Source organism: Eutrigla gurnardus, assembly GCF_963514095.1.
Source record: "Eutrigla gurnardus genome assembly, chromosome: 23".
NCBI classification, from domain to species: domain Eukaryota; kingdom Metazoa; phylum Chordata; class Actinopteri; order Perciformes; family Triglidae; genus Eutrigla; species Eutrigla gurnardus.
The window spans coordinates 16,264,631-16,279,568 of NC_139934.1; the positions used below are offsets into that span (position 1 = coordinate 16,264,631).

The 14,938-nt window shown below is 42.8% G+C and overlaps 2 protein-coding genes across 4 annotated transcripts in view; both read right to left on the reverse strand.

The window, feature by feature from the left end:
* LOC311009189 (up-regulator of cell proliferation-like) overlaps window positions 1–14,938 on the reverse strand; it is a 191,239-nt gene that overhangs the window by 147,975 nt on the left and 28,326 nt on the right. The gene's annotated exons all lie outside the window — the stretch shown is intronic.
* LOC311009187 (up-regulator of cell proliferation-like) overlaps window positions 1–14,938 on the reverse strand; it is a 91,468-nt gene that overhangs the window by 7,187 nt on the left and 69,343 nt on the right. For 2 of the 3 annotated variants that reach the window (XM_084003205.1, XM_084003206.1), the window contains one exon: window positions 1,609–1,668. In XM_084003205.1, the coding sequence (XP_083859331.1) occupies window positions 1,609–1,668 (60 nt within the window). Of the gene's footprint in view, window positions 1–1,608; window positions 1,669–2,105; window positions 2,218–2,342; window positions 2,406–9,473; window positions 9,588–14,938 lie in introns of those variants that run through there. The other variant, XM_084003207.1, reaches the window with a different exon arrangement.

The window sequence follows — 14,938 nt, forward strand, 5'->3', positions numbered from 1 at the left end:
CCAACACTGAGTAAAGTGACAGATTGAATGTTTGATGAATTGTCTATGGGGCACAATGTACAATTTTGCATTCAGGCTAACTTAGGCAAACATCCAGAAAATGATCTGAGTTGTGTTTTTTTCTCTTCAGATACAAATCAACATATGCTTAAGGATGGAAAGATGTCTGAGGCAGCAGGTGCACAAAGTGCAGCCACCGTGCTGAAGAGCGAACCGAGGCCTGCGTGAGTTGGGAGGGGAAGATGCGCACGCAGTACCTTGTGTTTGTTTACATCGACGTTTTGAAGACGTGTTTACTAGGTGACGCGCCAGCGGAGCATTTAACAAGCTGAGGAAGTTGATCCGAAGAAGATAAAAAGCCAGTAGTTGCTTGTACGAGGCCGCCGTTACGCATCAACATGATGCACATCAACTCTGCCTACACAGAGGAAATCCTGCAGTATCTCCTGAGGAAGGTCAGCTTGTTTGTCAGTTTGGGGTCAATAAGAACATTCTTCCCACCTTCTACTACTCCATCGAGAGTGTCATAACATTCTCTATTATCTGCTGGTTCAAGTATAACCGACACATTCTCAATTCCAACTCATTAAATACCAAGGTGTCAGTGGCATTACATTTCAAATTACCTCAAAGTACCCCAGAGTACCCCTCAAGCAACATATCAGTGTTGTGTCAATATACGCTTGATACATGCACAGTGTCTTTTTAAAGTGAACACTTCTCAGTTAGGGTGAGGAAAAGATCGTTAACTTGACTAACAACTCACGTGACTCACAAGCCTAATCATACTAATGAGTCACAAGGCTGACTTTTCACACAGGACATGAACAGCAGTCTCTTGGGTGAAAGTCCTGTGTTAATTTAACCTATCCACCTGCCCAAGCAGACGATTGCACACTTTGTACCATAATAAACTGTATCGGTTTTGGGTTTATAGTTTAAATCATTATTGAGCTGGCTGTTTGTGACTTCCTGTCCACTTGCATGACGTAGGGTTAACGTGGTTGACAGCGGTTTCTTCTCTAGCATGCCATGCTGCCTAATACAATCTCGGCCAGACTCTTTTAAAGAGGTGCTGGTTTATTTAATTTGGTATTATCATATTATTTACCTTAAGGGTTCCTATGCTTAAAGATCACAGGGGGAGTACTCTGTTTTCGTTTATTATTATTGCTGAATTTATGACATTCTAAAAAAAATGATCGTGCTCAGCTTATAAAGTCACGCAAAAATGTATATAATGCACTTAGCTGTTATTTAATTATGTTATTAGAATAATTAAATGATTACATTTTGTGCGGTTATTATATTATGACTTGCTTCATTGTCACTTTTACCAGTCAAAATGAGTGACAAATATGGTCAGCAGTAGGTCTTTCTAGCTGTCGCTAATTCACATAGTATCTTAATAGAAGTCCAAAATCATGTGTTCAAGCTGATGTCTGAATTCAGCCAAAGATTTTGATGAGAAAAGCATCATTCCATAGCAACAATGTACAACCATGAGTGGACTTTTCCAAAAACAGGTGGTGAGAAAGACCTAAAAGTGCTATGTATCTAATGCAGGTCCATTTACCAAAATGTACAAATGGATTTTCTTTTACTTACTAGTGTGGACAACCTTGCTACTGTCATGATAGGCTGCCATCTTCACAGTGGGGCTTGGCTCTGTGGACATGACAATAATAATGGTTGTATTTAGACATGGGATGTTGTGAAAATGTCACATCATGATTTTCCTGGACAAAATAATTGTGATTCATAATCGTATCACGATTATCATCAAAATATGCTTAGTGGGGTCTTTTTGGTCAAAAATGATTGATAAATATATTATTTATATATTTTTGTATCCTGTATTTTTTAATCAGGTTTTGTCTACCATGATAGAGAGTTAGACAGCTTTTTCAAGTCACTTGTTAAGATACTTACGATGATCCCAACAACAGAAATTCACCATGATCAACTTATTGTGATCAACTTTATTCAGATTCACAATCAAATCTGATATCATCTCATCTCTAATGGTTATATTAATGGTTTCACTTCAAGCTACTCAACAGACGTGTTGAGTGAGAGAGAAGAATGGATGGTATCAAGCTGACCTTCACCACTTGTATCGGTGTGTTGACAGTCACTCTTGGTGTTGGACCATGGTGTTGGAGTGTACTCCATTTCTGCACAAAGATCACCGAATGAGGCTTCATCACTGGTTCCCTTGATAAATTTGAAAAATTAAAAAACAAAATGTTCAGGTGTGATGAAACAACTCATAATCCCATACACTTTAGTTGGTTGGATAATATTTCCATTATATGTTTTTAATTGTTGGAGTTGTTTACCTCCATTGTAGGGCCAGTCTCAGTCCCGCCACACTTGGTCGAGATTATTCAAACAGCTTCTCACTGAAAGTAAAAAGAGACAAATCTATTAGTCTTTATTCAGAGTACTATAATATCCCATGAAGTTTAAAATACCCTGCAACCTTTCAAGAGATGGACCATAACGTTGGCCACTCGTCATTTGAATACGCTACTTTATGCAGATCAGTGGCGTCCAATGAGACCCGCCTTAGGAATTACCCAAAAAACTTTTAAAGTCACCATTGTCCATCTAAAATAAAGACAGATTCAGCAACTATGTGAGTCATTTCAAAAAGATTCCAAATGTGACCCCTACAGGTGGATCTGATGAGCAGCAGAGCAGCAACCTTACTGGATCTGGATCCATATGGTGGTAGTGATGGTAACAAGGCTGCGCTAGCGACCTGTCAATCACAGGGTTGCCCCGCCCTAAAGCATCCCCTGCTTTAAAGGGATAGTTCCGAATTTTGGACATAAGACCTATTTTCCAACTCAACCGGTGTGTTGGAGACGTCTGGAGACGTTTTCAAGACATTTCATTCAGTTCTTCTAGTTGCCGAGTTCGCTGTGCTATGGCTAGCGCTAGTCAATGGTTCTAGTTAGCCAGGGATTAAAAACAGTCTTGCCCACTCCACAGTGCACCAGAGGCAAATCAATTAAAACACTAGACTGTCGATGTACATATCTGTGTTGATAAAATAATATTTGAAACAAAATGAACCTCGCATCGCATGAATCATCCATTTTTTGAGGGACTAGTTTCTCAGCAGCAGCGGAATTTTACTTTGCGCTGGTTAGTTGTGAAGTAACCACAACACCGCAACAGAGAAGCGCGTGACAGAAGCCCGGCGGGACACAGTAGCCTTTAGTCAGCCCTTATGCCCCCAAGGCTGTCAAAAAGCCCTCGGAACTCACTCAAACATCGGGCAGCACACGGCCCCGCGAACCCACAATTACGCACCGCAAACCTGAACCTCTGCTCCATCCGGAGAACCGTAAACCCTCGGAGGCGTTGCAGGGAATCCCTCCGGTAAATACACACCTGAACACCACCAAATTGTCGGCCCTTATGCCCCCCAAGGCTGTCTGAAAAGCGCTTGGACCTCACACAAATACCGGGCAGCACACGGCCACGCAAATCCACACATGCGGACTCTCTGTCGGACTCAAAACTCTAAGACGCGCCCCCGAAATACTGCCCGTAAATAGGCAATCGAACCGGACCGAATTTTCGGGCCTCATGCCCTCAGACCTGGGTGAAAAGCGCTTGGACCTCACGCAAACACGGGGCATCCCACGGCCCAGCCAACCCACAATTACGCACCGCGAACCCGAACCTCTGCTCCGTCCGGAGAACCGTCTCGGACGCGTTGCGGGGGATTGCCTCCTGGCACCACCAGTCTCAATTTGTTCGGTCCCGGTTCTCAGCTCCAGCGGGGGCTATCTCGGTCTCCACAGACGCTCGTTCACGTTCTGCCCTTTGAGCAAACCTCTCGCGCAATTCTTCCTCTGTATATTCAGGCTTGTACAGGTAATGTTGGGTTTGGGTGGAAAATAACTCCTCATCCGAGTCTTCAAAAGTTTCAATATATTCTCCAAAAGTGGCCATTTCTGTGAGATTGAGGAAACTAGCACTGCAGGCTACTCTGTGTCTGTAGCAATGACAGCAGGTAAACAAACTATTATAGAACCGGTAACTTATAAGTGCTAGGTGATATCAGTCCACCGCTGCCAGAGCCTACTAGGAAGTATGACATGCTCCTGCTGCTGCTGAGACATAAATCCTTAAAAATGCAAGGTTGGTTTTATTTCAAACATTCTATCAACACAGATATGTACATCGATAGTCTGCCGTTACAATTGATTTGCCTCGGGTGCACTGTGGAGTCAGTATGAGTGTTTTTAATGCCACGCTAACTAGAACCATTGACTTGCGCTAGCCATAGCACAGCGAACTCGGCAACTAGAACAACTGAATGAAATGTCTTGAAAACGTCTCCAGACGTGTCCAACACCGGTAGAGTTGGAAAATAGGTCTTATGTCCAAAATTCCGAACTATCCCTTTAAGTTCTATTTATTCATTCTATAAGTTGAATAAATGAACTAAATCGCTGTACTAAAGAAGAAGTGAGATGAAAGATCATTTTCTCATACACTTCCATGCAATCTGACTTCTTTATAGAACAGGAGAAGTCGCCCCCTGATGGCCAGCAGAGAGAATGCAAGTATAAGGCATTCAGGTTTGGCTTCACTTTGCAGACTCTTTGGTGCCTGGTCCATCCAGAAAAGACCAAAACAACCAAATCAAATGACCGGCTCTTTTAAATACAGAAACCCACATCAAACAAGAAGGACATGAGGTGTTTCAATAAACATGATCATGAATCAGAATGTTCAAAAAAATGTGTGGTGTACAGACTGTTTAAAATACCCTGCAACCTTTCAAGAGATGGACCACTCGTCATTTGAATACGCTACTTTATGCAGATCAGTGGCATCCAACGTGACCCGCCTTAGGAATTACCCCAAAAAAAATTTAACTCACCATTGTCCATCTAAAATAAAGACAGATTCAGCAACTACGTGAGTCATTTCTTTGCTGAATTTTTTTCAGAAACAGAGGAAAAAAAGATTCCAAATGTGACCACAACAGGTGGATCTGATGAGCAGCAGAGCAGCAACCTTACTGGATCTGGATCCATATTAGAGTCCGACCGATAAAGGATTTTAAAAATGTTTGTTGATTTCAAAATCCGATATTCCGATATATTGACCAATATATATATATATATATATATATATATATATATACTGTATATTGAACATTGACCTCACTCTGCTAGCTGTCCAGTCCGCAACACTCACCGATTGACTGTTTGCACGACACCCCCCCTCCCCAACACCTTCCTCTGCGGTCACTGTAACAGGTTTTCCCAACACTCCTTTCTCCTCTAGCTCCCCCTGCAGGCCCCTGGCACCATTACAGCCACTACGGAAGTTTTCTGTATCTAGCTCTGTTATTCCTGTAAGAATTACTGATTACCTTCCAGATTTATGACAAATTTAAAATCAGTAACAATTCCACCTAAGTCTGTCAACACCTCTAAAGGTGTCATTTAACGGAACCTTCGCTCTTTGCAAAGAGTGTCCAGGATAACTGATAGCACTATCCCTGACCTGCACTCCCACGTCACTACCCTCTAAAGCACAGCGTTGCCCTCAGGCAACGCAAAGTTTTCTTAGGCCCCATGTCCAACACAAGTTTCTTTAAATTATAAAAACCAATCAGATTAGTCAAATAACTATCTAAGAATAATCCAATGAGGAGTGGGAGTCACTGTGATGCATAATTTGGAGGCGGGAAGCTCTTTTCTGACATGCGGCCATCACAGCACATGGTCTGAGAAAAAGGTAAGATTTTTTGTACTACTAAACTTATATAAACTGCAAATATGTTAGCATGCATAAAGGTGTAAATAAGCCTTTTGTCGGGTTTTATGAAGTTTTTTTCATTTAGTTTCTTCAGAAATACAGTTTTTCTATTTGTTGCCCAAGGGCAACGTTGTGCACTAAGGTGAACATTGTTTTGGAGGGGTAATCACATTATTACATTATTTTGTGAAGAGTTTTAGTTTCTGTTTATTATTGATCTCATTTTTACATTGTGGAAGGGAACTGTGTTAGTTGAGATGAGGTTCCAATAATAGGTTAATATTGGTTTATACAGTAGGCACTAAACAAAACAGGAGTCAGATATCAAGCTGTAGTCTTCATATTGTGTTATTAAAGGTAATATTAAGATCAATTTCTTAATAATTTAATATATCTATAACCTTTCAAGATGGAGAAAGCGAGGATGAAGAGGAAGAGGAAGAAAAGAAAGACCCGAATGATGAAGAGCCTCCTGAAGATTACTTCCAAAAACCTTGATGGAGAACATTTCATTCAGCTACTCCACCAGAACATCCTGAATGGACCGACATTCCTCCTCCACCTGGTGATATTCAGTCTCCTTACTATTTCAAATATTTTTTTTCTGATGAGATCCTTGAGCACACTGTCAATGACACAAACCTGTACAGTGTCCAGGACAATCCTACCAAGCCCCTCAACCTCACAGTTGAAGAACTTGAACAGTTCTTTGGTACAGTGCTGCACATGTCACTGTTTGGTCTCCCAGCCACCCGTATGTTTTGGAGCCACAGAAGCCGTATTGCACATGTTGCTGATGTAATACCTCTTGCAGGGCGGGAGGCCATCAAAAAACGTCTGCATTTCAATGACAATAGCCGTCAGCCCACACGAGACATGGAAAACTATGATGAGCTCTACAAGATCAGGCCTTGTGTGTGGATTGGGGTATGAGAAGAGAGTGTAATGTGTAATCTGCCTTACTACATGGTTCATGAAGTTTATGTTTTTTGTTTAGCCTCTTTCAGTCTAGATAGGCGTACATGATATTGATGATATTTACACATTACACGTTATGTGTATCAGAAGTGTTCTTTTAATGAAATGGTTGTTTATTATTATTTTTAAATATTATGTTCTACTGCTTTCTAAGCATTGTTTCATGATATGTAAATTAGTTATATTCTCTGCGATTGTGTACCATTAGCGCACAACGTTGCCCTCAGGCAACAGAAAAATATTTTGGAAAGGGGGGTGTCCAAATATATATATTTAATTGTTTTTAAGATTTTAACTGGTCTGGCTCCTCTATATCTGGCGGAATTTATACAAGTACGTAATCCAGCCAGAGATCTACAGTCATCCAGTGAGTTGTTGTTGGATGTACCTAGATCAAAATTGAAGACCAAGGGAGATCGTGCCTTCTCTGGCTGCTCCTAAACTCTGGAACAGCTTGCCATTACATGTTAGACATGCGGGTTCCATAGAGAGGTTTAAGTGTGCTTTAAAAACACATCTTTTCACCTTGGCCTTTGGATCCACAGTGACTTCTAATCCAGCCTAGTTTTGTTTTTTGCACTGGTGTTTCTGACTATTGTAGCCGTGCACGTATGCACGTATATGTATGCGCATATGTTTGTATATGTGCATGTGCTACATGCATGGTGGGACACTTTCTGCAGCAGAGGATCTTTTGCTGTCTCCTGTACAATTTGCTGTAACATGACATCTGATGTTGGGAGTGAAGCAGTCACAATGTTGATGTGTGTTTCAGCATCATCAGTCACAGGGCTGACCGGCATGTCACTGTTTGGAGCTGGTGCTCGTGATAAAGCATCTGCCAGTACAATGTATTTTCCTGGCGTGTAAATAAGTTCAAAGTCATAGCGCTGCAATGCCATCATCATGCGCTGAATTCTGGGTGACATGTCATTAAGGTTCTTTTTCCTGATTGTTATGAGCGGTTTGTGGTCAGTCTCTGCTGTAAAGGTTGGCAGTCCATACACCTAACTGTGAAAATTTCCACACCCAAACACTAAACCCAAAGTCTCTTTTTCAATTTGAGCATAGCGTTGCTCTGTCTCTGTCATCGATCTAGACGCATATGCTACAAGTTGCCATTTGTCTTCGTTCATTTGTAGCAGTGTAGCTCCCAAGCCATCTTTTGAGGCATCAGTGGAGATCTTTGTTGGTTTTGATGGGTCAAAAAATGTGAGGACTGGCTCTGTAGTTACAGTTTCCTTTATTTTTTCCACTCTTTCTCATGTCGAGAAGTCCATTCAAATACTGTGTTGTGCTGTAGCAACTCCCTGAGGCATGCTGTCTTGGAGGTAAGATTAGGAATGAACTTGCCCAGGAAGTTGATCATTCCCATGGCTCTCAGGACACCTTTTTTGTCAGTGGGGGCAGGCATATCCAATATGGGGCCGCGGTAGCGACCTGTCAACGAGGCCGCGGTAGCGACCTGTCAATCACAGGGTTGCCCCGCCCTAAAGCATCCCCTGCTTTAAGTTCTATTTATTTATTCTATAAGTTCTATTTTACTCTAAAACTGTAAATGAACTAAATCGCTGTACTGAATTAGAAGTGAGATGTAGGATAATTTTCTCATACACTTCCATGCAATCTGAATTCTTTATAGAACAGGAGAAGTCGCCCCTTGATGGCCAGCAGAGAGAATGCAAGTATAAGGCACTTCAGGTTTGGCTTCACTTTTCAGACTCTTTGGTGCCTGGCCCATCCAGAAAAGACCAAAACAACCAAATCAAATGACTGGCTCTTTTAAATACAGAAACCCACATCAAAAAAGAAGGACATGAGGTGTTTCAATAAACATAATCATGAATCAGAATATTCAAATAAATGTGGTGTGGTGTACAGACTATTACTGATGTGAATATTCACTACATTTACACCACCAAATACACATGTGCTTCAACGTGGCATCATGACTTTTCGTAAATATAATATTATATATATTATCTGTACGCAATTCGAGCTATGCGCGTGTATGTGTACGTTCTGAGTGAAACGACCCATTACATCCGGGCATGTAAACGCCCTTTAGGGTTAGGGTTAGGGTTAAACGGCGTTGATAAACACGCGAAAAGGTGATTGTGCAGTAGTGTAGTAGTAGTAGTAGATAACACGCCATAATGGCATACGAGTTGGCGTGTCATACATACGCCACTTCATGAGATCAGTCTGTGTGCTTGGTGAGTCCCTTCGTGAATTCCAACGAATAACATGAGAGGAAGAACAAAATGCATTTTCTCATGGCTGCTGCCAACCTGCCCCTCTCTGCTGAACTAGTACAACGCCCCCCCCCCTCTCTCTGTCACTTCCTCTCACACTGACGCTAGATACCATCTGTTAATAGCAGCTGAATAAATGCAAGAAAATAGTTAACTCATCACAAACATGCAAATGCTTAGGTTTGTATCTCAGACACAATCCACAAATATGAAATATTTCTATATATTTCTGTCTGTCAATCATCTGAAATAATTACAGGCAATCCAAATCAAAATAATAATGTTTGTGCTTAATTCAGCACATGACTGGTGAGGTTTTAAAGCGTTTACAGTGGAAGCACTTTTCTATCATGTAGATATTTTTTTCTCGTGTAGTTTTTCGGTCCTCCCATCACGAACTTACCGGTAAAATCACAGACAAAACAAAAGAATATAGCAACCCACCTTTGGAGAAGAGACGTGCCCATGGCAGGATGTCCTTTGGAAATCAGGATGCAGAGGAGAAGGACTTGTCCTGTGCAAATGCAGGTCCGCAGTGCAGCATCTCCTTTTATTCTGCTGCTGAAGCCACTTTCACTTTCGTTTCACAGAAAATGCGTCACGGTGGTGTGATGGCGCTGCAGAATGAAGACACTTTATTGGAGGAAATTTATGTTCCAACATGATGCTGATTTCCTAACAACGTATCAAGGTAAACTTCAGGACTCAATTCAGTTACATTTCCACAGCCACTTCTTTTTCTCATTGTGTCACATACATAAGCATATGTTTTATTAAAATACTGGGATCTAAATGAACAACACGCCAACTGGAGTTATTTTATACATTAAAAAGTGCCTTTTTGGTGATCAACTGTTTTGAAATGATTACATGACGATTCAATTAACAAGGAACCAGGAACCAGGGCAGAATGAATTACTCAAAGTAAACGTACAGAATCATTATCAGTGACCCGTCTGGAACCATTGCATGTGTGCACAACTGTTGTGTAACCTGCTTTAACTTTGCAATGAAAAGAGTAGTGACACACACACACACACACACACACACACACACACACACACACACACACACACACACACACACAGGAGATGTGTCCAGTGAGGTCCAGATGGCATGGATGTAAACTTTTCAGGTGTTGTAATTGAAAATGTGATTGCTTTTGTTGGTCCAGGAGTCATTATGGATGTAGATATTTCTCGCTGATAAGTTTGCGCTATTTGATGTAAGCTTGACTGTCTGGTTATGACTGGGTTATGGGTGGTTATGCTTATGAGTTGAGTTGAAGGTATTTTCACTCCTCCGCAAATTCAAAACCAACACTCCAGGTATGAGTGGACACATGACTAAACAACCGGATGGTATTTTTATTATATATAATACCGCTTCTGTTGCCTTCTTACACCCGGCTGAGTAAACGGGTAAACTGAAGCAGTGGCTCTAGAGGACTGTTTTCATTGTACAGACTGGCACATGTGGAAACTCAAAAAATGGATGATTCATGCGATGCAAGGTTAGTTTTGTTTCAAATATTATTCTATCAACACAGATATGTACATCGACAGTTTAGTGTTTTAATTGATTTGCCTCAGGTGCACTGTGGAGTGGGCAAGACTGTTCCATGCTAACTAGAACCATTGACTTTTTTATTTATTTAAACCTTTATTTTAACTCGTTGGTCACTGAGGTTTCCCTCATTTACAGGGACGACGAGTTTACAAGCAGCAGCAGAACATAACAATTACATTTAATAACAGTTGCAAGATGATTTACAACGCTCAGACACCATATGTTTAAAATCAGCAAGAGTAGGAATAATCTCCAGCCCCAAAGTAAGTTGGAGAGTATTCCATGAGTTGGGAGCATAAAAGGAAAAGGCAGATTTACCAAACTCTGAGTGTACAAAAGGGACTTTAAGAAATAATAAACCACTAGAGCGAGTAGAATAAGATCCAGAGCGCCATTCTAATAAAGATGAGATGTATCGGGGCTGTTTACCAGTAAGGTAACAGCTTGTGCTATGGCGCTAGCAACCAAAGTGCTTCACAGAAAGTGCTTGTGCTTAAGTGCTAAATGCAAAAAGACGTAAAAAAAAAAAAAAAGGGACATTTTTCAGGCATTTTAAAAAGACAAAAAAGAAAGAAGAAAGAAAAGAAAAGGGTTAAAAGACAAGGTCTGAGTTAGACAATTTGAAAAGACACTAATCGAAGGCAAGGGGAAAAAGGTGGGTCTTTAACTGGGATTTAAAAATATTTAAAGACTGGGCCGCCCGGATGTGTAGGGGGAGGGAGTTCCAGAGTCTGGGGGCGGCCACTGCGAAGGCTCTGTCCCCCCTGGTTTTTAGCCTGGACCTGGGCACTTCCAACAACAGTTGGTCGGCTGACCGGAGTGCTCTAGATGGGATGTGGTGGTGGAGAATATCAGACAGGCAGGTGCGGGCCAGACCATGGAGGGATTTGTAAACAGTCAGGAGAAGTTTGAAATCAATGCGGTAGCGGATGGGGAGCCAGTGGAGTGATGCAAGGACCGGGGTGATGTGATCTCGCTTCTTTGTACAGGTGAGGAGTCGGGTGGCTGAGTTTTGAACTAACTGCAGGCGGCGGAGTTGTGATTGGTCGATGCCGGTGTATAGGGCGTTGCAGTAGTCCAGTTGTGAAGTTATGGAAGCATGGATGACTCCCTCCAGATCACTCTGGGGCAGGTAGGCTTTGGCCTTGGCAATAGTTCTCAGGTGGAAAAAGCTTTTTCGAACTACTGCGCTGACCTGCTGCTCAAACTTGAAGGCACTGTCAAAAATCACGCCCAGATTTCTGACAGAAGGCCTGAGAGGTGAGAGGCGAGAGGGCCCAGGGCATCGGTGGAGAAGGCTGGAGAGGTTTTTCCAAAAACAATGGTCTCGGTCTTGCTGTCATTGAGGTTGAGGAAGTTTGCACCCATCCATGCTTTGATTTCAGCCAGACAGTCAAGCAGTGGATGGAGTTCAGCCTGCCCATCAACCCTGAGGGGGAGATACAGCTGGACATCATCTGCATAACAGTGGAAGGAGATGTTGTGGTTAATTAGGATTTCCCCTAGGGGTAGAACGTACAACAGAAAGAGTATGGGGCCTAGTATGGAGCCTTGAGGGACCCCGCAGGTGAGGGGGGCAGCAGACGAGATATGATATGGAAATTTTGTACTTCTTGATGAGAGATATCTGAACTGAAGACTTGAGAAGGGTTGGTGTGAATGTAAATGTGTCCTGTGACCTGTGACCTGTGGCCTGTGGCCATTTGTGTGTGTTTTGCAACCCATGTGTGTTTTGCGACATAGGTGTGGTTTATGACCCAGGTGGGGTTTGCGACCCATGCAAGGTTTAGATAAACATCGGAGTTTACGACTTCCATCCCTGTGAACTGAGTGAAAACACACCCACAGAAGATGGATAAATACCATGTTGTCTCACAGCACGATGAGTCTACACATTGTAACAGACCAGCATGTTGCTCTGTGAATTCTCCTCTTGATCAAGATTAAATCCCTGTTTGGACCTTGAGCTGACTCCGATCTCCTTCCTCCAGTTCTAAACCATCGGGTAATTATTTTAACAAGATGGAATCACCAAGCTGTACAGAGAAGCTCCTGTTGGCCAGGTAGGACTGGAAGAACTTCAAGGCTGTGCCTTTGATGCCTACGTGATGCTCTAGCCGAGACAGCAGAATCCTATGATCCACCGTGTCAAAGGCTGCTGTAAGGTCTAAAAGCACCAGGATCACAGGGCTACCTGAGTCAGCGGCTAGGAGCAGGTCGTTAAGCACTCTCAGGAGAGCAGTCTCAGTGCTGTGGGCTGTTCTAAAGCCAGACTGGAATTTCTCATAGATGTTGTTATTGTTTAAAAAGGATTGCAGCTGGACATAGACTTCTCGCTCAAGGACTTTAGACAGGAAGGGTAGCTTGGAAATAGGCCTGAAATTAGAGAGAATAGAGGGGTCAAGGTTTGGCTTCTTTAATAGTGGCTGCACCACGGCATGCTTGAAGGCAGCCGGGACGCACCCAGAGGAGAGGATGAGGTTGATCAGCAGTAGAAGGATGGGGGCAACTGAGTCGAAGACTGCAGAGTCCTTGAGTAGACGGGAGGGAAGGCAGTCAGAGGGGCAGTTGGAGGGCTGCAGATGTCTAACTGCATTACAGAGGGAGGATAGGGTACTGGGCTCAAACTGCTCGAGGACAGCTGGCTGGGGGAGGGCGGGTGGGTCAGGAAATGGGGTGGCAGAGGTATCAGTAGGCCTGAGTGCTGCAATCTTTTCAATAAAGAATTTTAAAAAGCTTTCACAGAGAGCAGGTGAGGGCACGACAGGGGATTCATTTCGGGGATTTATGAGAGAATTTAGTGTGTTGAAAAGAACCTGGGGTTTGTGACTGTTTCTGGAGACCAGGGAGGAAATGTACTGGGATTTGGCAGTTTTAACAGCTCGATGGTAATCCGCCAAGCAACTTTGTAGAATCTGGAGGGACACGTGGAGGCAGTCCTTCTGCCACTTGCGCTCAGCCCGCCTACAGGCACGTCTGAGGAAGCGCGTTGCATCGTTGAGCCATGGTGATGTCTGTGCTTTAATGCGTTTGGGCTTAAGAGGAGCGACGGAGTCCAGAATTACAGTGCAGGCTGAAGAGAACATAGATAGAAGCTGATCAGCAGTCAAATCAGAGCTAAGGCCCAGTGACGGCCTACACAAGGGGGAGTCATTAAAAGCGGCTGAAAATTGCCTTGCAGTCGAGGGGTTAATCAGGCGCGAGGCCCGCCTGGAAACACCAGGGGTATTACCTGAGCATGGGACTGATACAGAGAACAGAATAGGGGAGTGGTCGGAGAAAGACATGGCACATATTTCATTCCCAGAGACAGAAACACCATAGGATAACACAAGATCTAGTGTGTGACCCTTTCGTGAGTTGGGCCGGAGACGGCTTGATTAAGACTGAATGAGTCAATGAGGTTCAGAAAGTCCCGGGTCAGAGGCTGTGACTCACAACAAACATGGACATTAAAATCACCACAAATTGTTATATGATCATATTTAACCATAAGCCCAGACAAAAAATCAGCAAAGTCATGGATACAGTCTTTGTTGAATTTAGGTGGACGGTACACCACTGCACATAAAACAGGGGACGACAGAATTAATTCAAACAGTTGCAGTTCAAAGCTAGCAAAACCAGTGTGTGGAATCTGCCGGCAGTGAAAAAACGACTTGTAAACAGAGGCAACACCTCCACCTCTACCAGTCGCTCGGGGGGAATTTAAAAAGTTACAGTCCGGTGGAAGGAGTTCAGAGAACGGCATGTTTTCGCCAGTAGAGACCCAGGTCTCACACAGAAACAGAAAGTCCAGCTCCCGGGAGATAAAAAAGTCGTTAAGCATGAAGGTTTTACTTGCCAGGGACCGCACGTTTATCAAGGCCATCTGGAGGGTTAGCTCGTTGCTCGTTGTTATAACAGAAATGACTAAAACACAGTGTTGAGCCTTCCAGGGTTCCCCAATTAGTTTTCACTGAGGGCCAAATTATGCCCAGGTTGCCAAATCGAGGGCCAAATTGTCTGTTATTTTTTTCATTGGATCACTAAACATTATTTTATGTGCAAATGTTATTATTGTTGCTGCTATTATTTGAAGTATTATTATTGTAATGATTAGTACTACCAGTGGTAGTTGGTTGTAGCAGATAGTAGAAGTAGTAGTAGTCATAGCCTGTGTTGAGGGACAAATATAAATGTACACTTGAAAGAAAATGAATCCAATATCAACGATTTATTTATTTGAATGCCCCTGGAGAATATTTTGATCAACAACAAAAAACAACAGCACTACAGCAAGTGGCGCACAAGAGGAAAACAATATTGTATAACAGTAGAGTTAATGGTTTTTGTTTGCA